Source organism: Lynx canadensis, chromosome F2, assembly GCF_007474595.2.
Source record: "Lynx canadensis isolate LIC74 chromosome F2, mLynCan4.pri.v2, whole genome shotgun sequence".
Lineage (NCBI taxonomy): Eukaryota > Metazoa > Chordata > Mammalia > Carnivora > Felidae > Lynx > Lynx canadensis.
The window spans coordinates 79,767,508-79,779,990 of NC_044320.2; the positions used below are offsets into that span (position 1 = coordinate 79,767,508).

Below are 12,483 nucleotides of genomic sequence, written 5' to 3' on the forward strand. Positions count from 1 at the left end.
AACAAAAACAAAAAAACTGTACGTAAACTCTCTACTCCACTTAATAAAGCTTTTCCCACCGGGGAATGGGTTAACAATTCTGAGACAGTATATGTGCACTGGGCTTGAAAAGTTAACCAAACGGAGGGCAGATGATGCAGCCACCTGTTGACAGAGGAGGCTATAGATAAGCAAGAGGAGACTAGAATGATCCACCTGACGCTGGATTACATTGAAGGCAGCCACATAAACTCACGCTCAGTTTAACACAGACACAAATGGTTATATATAGAAATGAGCGTGAACGCATTTGTGCATATGAAAAAGTCTGTACACACACGTTTCCTCGTTCCAGCAGGCAATGACCCCACCTGGGACTCAGATTTCGGTTTCTCATACTTCTCTAATGAAGGGAAGCAAGACCTCTAGGGGTCACGGCTAATTCTTGGATTGGCAGAATCTATACAAGATGAGACTGAAACATATTTTAGTGCCAAAAAATATCTGAGGGAGTATTTCAAAGCCACCCTGAAACCAACTGTAAGAGTTCCCAAGGGCCAATTCTAGAACCACTTGCACACACACAAAAAAAATAAACACCCACGAGTCTATACTGAACAATCAATATGATTGAATAAACAAATAAATTAACATGTGTAGACAAATCTCCTAGGTAGCAGAACTCCAAAGAATGCGAGTAGACAGCCACCCTTGCAGAGGTGAGGCATATTCTGCCATGTTTAAGCGTGGGCTCCGCGTAGTGTCCTCTTTCCAAAGAGCACGGGGTGGGAAGGAAAGAAAAAGTAACTTTAGAGTGGAGAAACTTGACAAAGTCTCTCGCAGCCAGGTGACCAAGGTTAATATTAATGCTAATAAAGTCGTGTTCATAGTATGTACCCTTGACATGATAGGACAAAAATGCACTCTGCTTTTAAGGTCTTCCTCCCCAACACACATAAACCTGTCTAATCACAGGGAATATGCTAGAAAAAAGACTCCTGAGGGACATTTCACGAAATTTCTCACCAGTACTCTTCAAAACCGTTAAGATTATCAAAATAAGAAGCCCCAGAAAATGGAGCCAAGAGGAGCCAAAGAAGACACGTGACTAAACGCAACGTGTGTTCCGGAACGGATCTGGAAACAGAGAAGGTATTAGGTAAACACTGAGGAAATCTGAATGGAGTGTCAATCAGACTTTCATTAATAACTGTATAAACATCGGTAGTAATAACTGTCAGAAATATATTATAATAATGTAAGATGATGAAAATGGGAAACACTGGGTATAGAGGATATTAAAACACTCAATACTATTTTTACTATTTTCTGTCAATCTAAAACTGTTCTAACATAAACAGTTTATTTAAAAATCGAATATTGAAGGGGTGCCTGGGTGGCTCAGTCAGTTAAGCCTCCGGCTTCAGCTCAGGTCATGATCTCACAGTTTGAGTGTTCAAGCCCCCTGTCGGGATCTGGGCAGACGGCTCAGAGCCTGGAGCCGGCTTCGGGTTCTGTGTCTCCCTCTCTCTCTGCCCCTCCCCCTCTTGTGCTCTGTCTTTCAAAAATAAATAAACGTTAAAAAAATATTTTAAAAAATCAAATATTGAAAAATTTAAAATAAAAAAAACAAATACAAAAAGAATAAAATTTAAGACTTAAATTTTCATTTGCAAAATTTACTGCAAAGTTACAATGATCAGCGGTGTGATATTTACATCAGCATACACAAACAGATTAATGGAACATAATTAAGTACCTAGAAATAAACTTTTATGTTGAGCGCAATTCATTTTTAACAGAATTGCCAAAGAACCTGATACTGGCACATCCGGATACCCACACGACCTTATCTCACACCATATATAAACATCAACTCCAAATTGGTCATAGACTTAAATGCGATACGTAAGACTATAAGACCCTCAGAACAAAACAAAGCAACAAATCTTCATAGCCTTAGAATTGTTAGATAAGATGGCAAAAGCTGCGTGCAAGTGATGAAATTAAAATATCCATGAGCCGAACTTCATGACAATCAAAACCTTTGAGATTCAAAAGATGCAATTAAGAAATTTACGAAATGCACCAAGACTGGGAAAAATATTTGCAAATTATATATTTGACTTGCAGCCAGAATGCCTAAAATAAACAAACTCTTCAAAATCAGTAAGTCAAGTAACCCAATTAATCAAAAATATCTGGGAGTATCATAAACACATAAAAAGATGTTCAATATTCTCATTGCATTAGGGAAATGCAAACTAAAATCATAATATTATGCCACTTCATAGGAAGCATAGATATGGAGACACGCTTTCTTTTTTCTTTTTCTTTTTTGCTTGGCATTTCATTTATATTTGAAAGTATATACACCAAATCCAGATACTTTTCTTGTGTCATTCCTTCAAGAACAGCCAATTCCTTTATTCTATGTATTTTCTTTCTGAAAGTTCTAGTGTTCTGATGTTTGAATTCCCGAATAGAATATCTCCAATATTTTTTCTGTCTTATTGCCTACTGGTTATTTTATTCCATTTTGACCATTTCCCAACTTTATTTTGTAATCTTCCTACACTCTATAGTTTTTTTTCAATATTTCATCAAAGTTTTAACATCTTGTTTTTTTTCTGAACATGTTCCTTTTATATATAATGATGGCTTTAAAAAATTATATAATAGTCTCTGGCAGTTCTCTGAAAATATTATAGTATTGATCCCTCTCTCTGGCTTTTTTTCTTGACTCCTGTGTTGTCTGTTTCCTTCATTTCTTTTTCCCTCCGCTTTAGTTGTTGTCTTTGATGTGGACAATTTTCTTCAAATATCAGTGATCCTTTGGTATCAGTCAACATTTAGGAGTCAGGCACTGAAAAGCGAATTGATAGCTTTGGGTAGACGATGCATGGTTACATCCACTACCGACCTGCATTGTGGAGTTATTAGTGGGAACTCGGCCTTCAGTGGCACAGTCCAAATGTATTATTTGTGGGTTATTTCTCTTAGATCAATTGCACCATAAATTTTACCTGCCCCCTTAGTGGTAAAAAACAAAAACAAAACAAAAACAAACAAAAACAAACAAAGAAACGAACAACACCTAGCTGCCAGTGTTCTGAGAGTTTAGGAGAAAGGCAGAGAAGATTGCTGTTCCTAGTGTCTACCTCACTTTATTGTGGTGCAGAACCCCCCCCCCCCCCCCCCGCCCCATGCCGTCTGTCGTGCCTGGGGCCAAATACTCACTTTTGCTGAATTCTAATTCAATCTCCTGTTCTTGGCCATAATACCCCTGCTTGCTCTGACTCCTATCTGACTCTGTAAAGTGAATTTCTGCCAGACAGTGACTTTCACTTCGGCTTTCTCAGACCTCCCAGGACAGTTCCCACGGAAATGAAAATCTGCTTTCTATTTTCAAAAAAATTATCAACAACTCTGTTTATTGTCATCAGAGTTGCAGGAGGGGAAAAAAAAAAGTAAAACGTCCCTTTTAACCCCAGATCTCTGCACTTGCTTGAGACTTGTTCAGATTGCACATATGGGGGAGGTGTCTTTGTTCCAGCTGCTGTAACCGAGCACCACAGACTGGGTAGCTTCCAACAGAAGGAGTTTATTTCTTACAATCTGGAGAAGTCTGAGATCGGTATGCCGACATTGCTGGGCGAAGGCCCTCTTTGGGGTGTAGACTCCTTTTATTCTCACCTGAGGGAAGCGGGTAGCTGGCTCTGTAGGGCCTCTTTTATGAGGTCACTAATCCCATTCATGAGGCCTCCACACTCACGACCCAGACACCTCCCAATGCTAGCACACTGGCACTAGAATTTCAACATATGAATTCTGGGGAGACACAGGCGTTCAGACCAGAGCAGAAGGCCCTCAATTTGTCTTTTGATCGATAATCCTGAAGGGGTCAAATATGCTTTTTTCTATGCTATTTCGATATCTAAAACTAAGAACCAGAGGAAATTTTCTAGGAATTTGCTTATATACACAACATCAGAACAACTGAATAAGGATAGTTCCTATGGCACAATTCTATAGCAGCTGTTTTCAGGCTCCCTGACATTCTTAAGAATAAAGACACGTATAATAGGATATCTTTCTGCTTTAGAATTCCCCAGATATCTGGGCAACCACAGGTCTTTGATCTTTAACTGGATCTTGGGTTTTCCCTTTCTGATTCCTGGATCTGCGTACTGCCCAGATTACCTTCGGTGGTAGTTTGTAGCATCTGGACATGTCCCAGAACTACTTCGGGACATAGCCCTCCAGAAGCCTCTCGGGGAGACTTCCAGTAGCGCCCGTGTAGACGTGACTTCTAGAAGGCCTCCCGCTACCACAGGACCACAAGTTTTCACAATATGGAGGATTCCAGCTACTGTCCCTTCATGATGAGAACTGCCCGCTTTGAGAGTGATTGATGAAACCACAACCCATTGTTTTTTTTTACCCCCCATACAACTGCAGAACCTCAAGCTCCATAAAAAATTGTCTATCCCCTGATGATTCTGAGTGTTTCCAAGAAATGAGTCTGTCCGTGTGTCCAGGGCTCCATTTCTCTTTCTTTCTTCTTCTCTGGCCACCTCTATCAGATTCTCTTAGTTACTGTAGACTCTAACAAGCATTACTGTTTCTCCGGGACACAGAGGCTGTTTCTATCAGATCCCACTTCCTTCCTCATGTAATGGTAGCCAGTGTTCTGGGAGACATTTCTTACAGGCAGCAAGGCATCGTTCCTTGTACCCTGTTATTTTAAAGGCATTTTCTCCAAAACATTTTTCTTCAGGTTTGTTTTCCCCTAAGGAGTTATCTCCCAGGGGCACAGACAGTATCAACAGGACTTATGGGTATCCAAAAGGAAACAACAACAACAACAAGGAATCTGAGTAATTATGATAGCTCTCGGTATCACTTCTTGATTTCCACCATTTTTGTATACGCCTGATGTATACATAGGTGTTGCTTTCGGCATATCTCCACTCACGAAAGAGTGCCTGCAAAGGTGCTTTTTGTCCTTTTTATTCAACTTTAACGGACTTTACTTTTTAAAATGCTTTCAGGCTTGCGGTAAAACTGTGCAGAAAGTTCCTTGCCCATCTTCTCTCACACAGAGAGAATCTCCTCTATTATTGAGATCTTGCACCAGCGGATCAATTTGTTACAAGCGATAAGCACAGACTGATACATTATTATCAACTAGGGCCCATAGTTAGATTCACCACGGTTTACTATTTGTGTGGCACAGTTCTCCAGGTTTACTGAAGCGTGTGTCCAATAAAATAATTGAACACTTTGGCTGAAAAAGATATTAAGACTGCTCTGTTTCAAACTCTCCACCTTGCCGACCACAAAAACGAGGGCAAGAGACTTTGAACTTTAGGAACATCACGTAGCTGAAAAGTGCCTGAGACACAATTTTTAGCTTAGATCTTGAAGCTTTTATTCTCCTATGCTTTTTTTCTCCTTGCCTTTCACTTTAATCACCTTGAAAACAAAATAAGTCAGTTATGCGAAAAGTGTATAATCTATATGTGACATATATGTCCCCTCATCATTCTAACCTGGGGAGCAGGAGTGACTGAGAAGTCTTTGTTGGAGGTGAGGAGTGGATATGGACACATGCATTGATACGTCCCAATTACTTTGTCCCCTAGTACAACATGGTCGCCTGTCCTTGCTGCTGTGTATTCTCCGTGTCCATTGCTCTAGATAAAAATTGGCTGGGGCTCCACTACGTGATTGGTTTACCAGGCTTGCCTTTGTTTCATTATTACGGGAGTTGCAAAATCGGGTCTTTAAGCTATGTCAGACAGCAAATAAGGATTTGATGAGAATCAGTAGCCAGGAGTGAAAAGCATACATTTAATTAAAGTGTGGCCCGTGCTATCTATATTCATACCTAATGAGGGACAGGCCTGTGGGCTTAGGAGAGAAGGAAGGCCTAAAAGTATTAATAAAAAGCTAAGTATGCAGATAAGGCAAGTTCTAGATACTTTATTCCCGAAATCAGCGATAGCATAAACAATATTTTGCATATTTTTGTCTTTGCATTTAAAGTTTCCAAAACTAGTGGGAAATACTAAAAGTGTAATTATTTCAGGTATGGCTTTCCTGGGTAGTAGTTAACTTAAAGCAAAAAACTGCTATAGTTAGAATTCTTAAGGAAAGTATTAATCTGTTAGATCTCAATACCTATTTCCAAACTGAGAACAAATTAAGAATTATTAGCGGTTAGGTAAAACATGATTTGCAACTCTGTGACATTTTAATCTTTTGCCAAGATGCAAAATGATGTGTGTTCCCAAATCACATCCTAAATATGTTCCTTGGTAACTCATAAAACCTACTAAACAGTTCCAATGTATAAATTAATGCCTTATTTTCAGATGATAAGATATAGCCTTTGTAAAGTTATTTTCTGATTATTCTAAGCTAAAAAAAGAACATATTCTTTTTATTCTAATGGAAATTTTGAACTAATTTAAGCATATCATAATATTTAAAATGCTATTAAACAACAGTTTACATTAGTTTTATCAAAATTTGTTTTTATGGCATGAATATCAGATTCCAACTGATCGAGATACTCATTCTGCTCTTATAAGATGCATATGGTTTTTTGGACTTTGTTTTAAAATTAAAAATTCAGGACAAATTAGTTATTTGCATTTCTAATTATCTAATATTTGGTATCAGCAAAACCACAAAACCAAAAGGCAAATGAACCTCTTTTTTAGAACCCATAAATCTCAAACATGAAACCAGAAATATTTTAGAAAGAAACGTCTGGAATTATCTATCCATCAATTCTGCTTCGCCTAGTGATGAGCTTTGCTGTTTTGAAAGTCTTATTAGATGAAATTTCAATTACACTAATAGATTCTCATTTCCAACTATCTTGATTATAAACTCAAGATGCATTTTTTTCTGCTATAGATAGATCTTATTTCCTTTTATTTCTCGTGAGCATAAACAGATCCCACTGTTACATTTTGAAGACCACAGATAAATCAACATGTCCTTTCCTGCTAATTTTTTGTACACTCTCTCAGTTTTTACACTCTACAGAAATGATGTTCACATAGCAATAAAGCTAGAGACAAAGTTATTTATATATTATTTCTTGTCACACAAAGGACTCCATCTCAGTGTATTTCATATAGATGATACTCAGAGTTTGATATGTGATCAGTTTACCTGTTAATCAATGTCAGATAGATAGATAGATGACAATCAACTTAAGGTGTCTAGGGTTCAGTGATAAGGTAAAAAGAAATAGAGTTAATCTTAATATCAACAGTGGCAATACATATGAGTTTCCTTGAAAAAAGAATTGGGGGTGGGGCGCCTGGGTGGCTCAGTCGGTTGAGCGTCCAACTTCAGGTCAGGTCATGATCTCTGGTTCCTGAGTTTGAGCCCCATATCGGGCTCTGTGCAGACAGCTCAGAGCCTGGAGCCTGCTTCACATTCCATATCTCCCTCTCTCTCTCCCCTTCCCTGCTCGCTCTCTCTCTCTCTCTCTCTCTCTCTCTCAAAATAAATAAACATTAAAAAAAGAAAAGAAAAAAAAAAGAATTGGTACATTAGGAACTTTCAATGTCTTGGGAGCATAACTCATGGACTACATAACACATTCACATCAAAGGTATATAAATAGGCACCTGTTCTGCTGAACAAGGAGCCCTAATTTTCAAACAGCTTTTCCCCTGCAGGCATGGGTGCCCACTTCACTTCCTGACTGCGTGTGGCAGAAGGAGCTTGGGATGCAGACCCCAGCATGCATCAGTACCCTCTTCATATGGGAGCTTCTCAGGGCCCAGGATGAATCTCAACAAGACACTGCCCAACGCGGACACAGCAGTAACCACTGGGGGGCGAACGGGGAAAAAAGGGCAGCAATATTATTTGATGGCATCACATAATACATAATTTTTCTTACTTGCCAGATCTGTGCTAAGAGTTTCATACACATTATTCCCATTCGATCTTTATAAAAGGAGTTGTTAGCTTTCTTCTAAGATGAGTAACAGAACAGGTAAGTCCATTTGCCTGAAATTACAAGTGGAAGGATTTGCATACGATTGTTTGTGAGTATGAAAGCCATCTATTCTGGACCCTGCCACCTTGCCACCATGTCACAGGCCAAGGAACATTTGGCACTTGTGCTAAATCTTTCTTCACGTGGAAACTTCGGAAGGGTCTCTTCTTCCACAAACTTCTCGCAAGACGAATGCCTTGCATGGTGTGGGGGCAGCTGAGAAGTGAATTATTGTATGCCCAGACTAGCGACATGAGACACAGATAGACAAATGCTTTGGTGATCTTGATTCTAGGCATTTGACTAACGAACTCCTTGTAAGTCCTTCTGGGTGCTCGCAGTGGACACCGTGGGATTCTCCTTCCGCACAGATCAAGACACACGGAGTCAACACGACTCCAGCACAGAAATTACATCTGTATTGTCGAAGCCAATGAGGGACCAGACACAAAATTTCTAGCCATGTCAATGAGTGATGCAGACGAATGGAAGGAAAGTTCTGTGCACCTACACCATATTGCCACACCTACTCAGTCTGTTTCTGGGTTTGGAACTCTATGTGAATCACCGACTTGGAATCAGGAAAGTGGCAACAGCGTGCTATTTTAAAACCATCTACGTCCTCTGAGCTCGGTGCGCCTTTTTCTGCCCATTTGAGTGCATTCTTAAACATTTAATTAGTATCTCAGCTCCGCGGAGGTATAAGTCAGTGTATTTGCTTAGGTAATTAGCAATGAAGACAAAAGCATCTAATCACTGTTGGAAAGTGAAAGATTGGAACTTAAGAATATTAGTGCCTGTTTTTCAAAGCTGATAAGGTTAAGCCTCTCAAGAACGGAAGTGTATTGCGAAGAGCCACATATAATTTGCAATATAATCCTACCTTCCTTTTCTTTGAAACACAATGAACAGCGTTAGGAAGTGGCATTATTAGCACATTCTAGTCTTTCACGCAGCACTCATCGGCTTAATCAAAGCTGCAGGACAGCTTGTCTAAGGATGCCGCCTGCCTTGGAAGGGCAAATTGCCAACACGGCCCCGCCTAACAGCATGTGGTTTGAAAAGAGAATGCACTTGTTTCCGGCTCCCTGTGTCGTGAGTTTAAAATCAGTTTGTATTTTCGCGCAAAGACTGAAGTTAACATATTATTTGCTTACGTGGCCGTATGTAACATTCGCATGTGAACCTGCAGAACGGAGTGCTCTCGGGTGTGCTCTCATTTGCCTAAAACCTGTCCTGAAACCCTGCTTTTTCTGTACGTATTTGTACTAAAGTCGAGACTGGAAATATCTTAAAGGACATCCACCACAGAGGGGCAATAGAGTGGCCCGGGTAAGATTTTGGAGAAGACAAAAAGGGATGACGATGACAAACCCTGCTTAGCTATCCCAAGTACGCACAATGGAGAACCCCCCACTCCCACCCCCACCCCTGCCTTCGCTGCTCTTGGAACCGTGGCTTCTCACCAAGAACAGCAAAGGTTGCCTCCTTGAGGTCTGAAACACACAAACGTATCAGAATAGTTTTCTCCAAATAGTTTTAACAGAGGAGTAATGCATTCAAACACAACCCTTGAGCATAAACGTTTAAACATAATTTCTCCTCCTTCCCTTGTGAGATGCTAAAGAAATTCATTGAAGGCTCTAGGAATGCTATTTAGTCAGGTGCGACAAATATTTCCCAAGTGCCTACCACTGTCCTCTTCCTTTATGTCTCCTCACCATCCCAACAGAAGCCCTTCAACCTTCCAGCTTCTCCCAAAGGGTGGGTACAAGCCACCTAGGGTGGAACCATTTGGGCCAGGTGTTAAAATCCGCCCACCTAAACTGAATGAGAGTATCTGAGGCCTGGGCTTCAGATCTGCATATTTACCAACATCCAAAAAAATACATACGTTAAGTAACTAACCACAAAACACAACAACACACACACACACACACACACACACACACAATTGGTGAACTTTCTGCCTTGTGGTAATTCAGTATACCTTAAGATTAAGCTCCTCTAAATTTTGTCTCTTTCCTTCTCTTTCTGTCTCCCTCTTTCTCTCTGTCTCTCTCAAACACACACACACACACACACACACACACACACACACACACGTCTGTATGAGCTCTTCCAATGGACACTGCTACTGTGTAAGATTTTACAGACATAAATTCTATTGTTTATAAGCTTTCTTAAAAATGTTTATTTATTTATTTTGAGAAAGAGAGACAGAGGGAGAGTGTGAGAAGGGGAGGGACAGAGAGAGAATCTCAAGCAGGCTCCATGCTGTGAACACAGAGTCCAATGCGGAGCTTGATCTCACAAATCGTGAGATCATGACTTGAGCTGAAATCAAGATTTGGACACTTAACGAACTGAGCCACCCAGGGTCCCCTGTTTTTAAACTTTTAAATATTTGTAAAGAATTAGAGATGCATTTCACCTAGAGATATATTCAGTGGACACTGACTGGTAGGGATTAATAGAAAACCCAGAAAAACATAACAAGCAACCCTCAAAGTATTTCTTTGAAGTACATTTCATCCTGGGTAGTACTCACAATTCTGTTTCTACTATGAAACACACACACACACACACACACACACACACACACACACACATACACACCAATTAAGAGATCATTTGAAAAATCTGATAGCATACTGGACCAATGTCATATCTACCTAATGAATAAGTTGAACAGTATTTAGCAATGCAATGAATCCTCATTGGCACATGGGAAAATCATGGTATTAAGAAAAAGTAAAGAAAACTCACCACTTCTTCATGTCTGCATTTTCTCACGTTAATTCCATTTATCTGCAAAGAAAAGAAAACTGTGGTTTCACGTGGCCTATTGTGAATTGAATTTATATTTTGGTTGCACATAGAAAATTAGGGTAAAATGTATACCTGCAGAATTGCATCCCCGATAAAGAGCAGACCCGAAAGTTCCGCTGTGAAGAGAGAAAAGCAATGATTATGCATCGACTATTTTCTTCATACATATGAAAGAGTTTTATACTTAAATCAAAGCAACATTGATACAAGGGGGAAAAATAAATGTTTTATATAGACAGCATCTTAAATGATCCACAATAGAAATGCAAAAACAATCTTATGATTCCGCCCAGATATTGAAACACCTATTTCTGTTTAATCTTATCATTTCAGATCTTACAGTTGCCGAAAACTGGTCGCTCTTCTGGATGGATGATGAGATTTTCTCATGTACTTATCGTATTAAGGTATCTATGAAAAAGCTTGAATCTAGACATTCAGTCCTTCGGCTATGGGATCAGCTCTGGGTTTTTTAAACATTAGATTGTCTTACTGATTTCAGTTGCTTTATATCTTTGGTGTGTTTTTGAGTGAAACTTCATGATAGACTGAGTAAAACTACATATGAGAACAGAAAACAATATGTATGTCAGGAACTGCTTATATTTGACAGGACTTGTTATCATTAAGTTTGTGGATATGTTTGTTTGCTAAATGAAACAATTGAAAAGCTATGTGGTCCCTGATTTATAGAGTCACACTCTCTCTTCTCTTTCCCCTTTGCTTTTCTGTGAAAGAAGTGTGCCCCAAAAGTAATAAAGGGAGAACCTCAGGAATCAGACTCAGCCACTTACTGCCTGGTCATGGGGAACGTGGAGCTGGTCAATCATATCCTAATCTATAGTATATAATCCGACTTATTCTACAGTAAGGATGGCTTACAAAGGAATGGTTACTATATAATTCTCTTAACACTTTACCTCTTTGCTCCTTGGAGATTTTTGAAATGACAACTGGAATATTGTGCTCTGCTCCCCCCTGAAAAGAGAAAATCATATATTGCGCTTTTTAATTGCAAAAAATAAAAATGCAGGTTTTAGTTAGAAAACTATACATGCAATGAATAGTCTGTGAATGGACACCAGATAGAATATAAACAAACTTGTGGAGTTTCTCTACTCAGCACATAGTGCTCCCAAAAAACGTAATCTACCTGTTTAGAATTTCACGGTGATATCCAGTAACTAATAACAGTTGACTTTGAAAGCTTTTGTTTTCCATATAAAGATTGGAAGTGCTTAAATGGGCATTCTCTTCAATGTGTATCATGCTGTCCATTGTAGAAATTCTTATTTAGCATTCGAACACCAAATAATTATGTATTTACATTAACTGGCTAAGTTGTTCTAGGCTGCTGACCAAGCACAGGTCCCCTTGGATGCTAAGTAACTAAAGAGACCTTTAGCTGCACAAAGTGACACAGAAAGTGAGACTGCATATCCATGATGGGAAAGGGATCACCTACATTTCTTTAATTAATAGTATATTCCTCTTAGTGTGAAAGTATGTATGAAACAATTAACAAAATACAATAAGCTGGCAAGAACATTGTAGTAATTCTTCATCTAGTTGACCAAATGATATATGAAAAAAGAAAAAAAAATATGTAAGTTAAACTTATATGGAAGGAAATAAAATAA

General features: G+C 39.1%; 1 protein-coding gene across 1 annotated transcript in view; it reads right to left on the minus strand.

Moving 5' to 3' along the window:
• The window catches only part of SNTG1 (syntrophin gamma 1), a 310,753-nt gene that overhangs the window by 229,102 nt on the left and 69,168 nt on the right, over positions 1-12,483 (minus strand). Inside the window, exons 4-9 of the mRNA XM_030303901.1 lie at positions 11,764-11,821; positions 10,916-10,959; positions 10,781-10,822; positions 9,441-9,507; positions 7,763-7,840; positions 4,183-4,378 (exon numbers count right to left, since the gene is read on the minus strand). Coding sequence (XP_030159761.1) covers positions 4,183-4,378; positions 7,763-7,840; positions 9,441-9,507; positions 10,781-10,822; positions 10,916-10,959; positions 11,764-11,821 — 485 coding nt within the window. The remainder of the gene's footprint in view (positions 1-4,182; positions 4,379-7,762; positions 7,841-9,440; positions 9,508-10,780; positions 10,823-10,915; positions 10,960-11,763; positions 11,822-12,483) is intronic.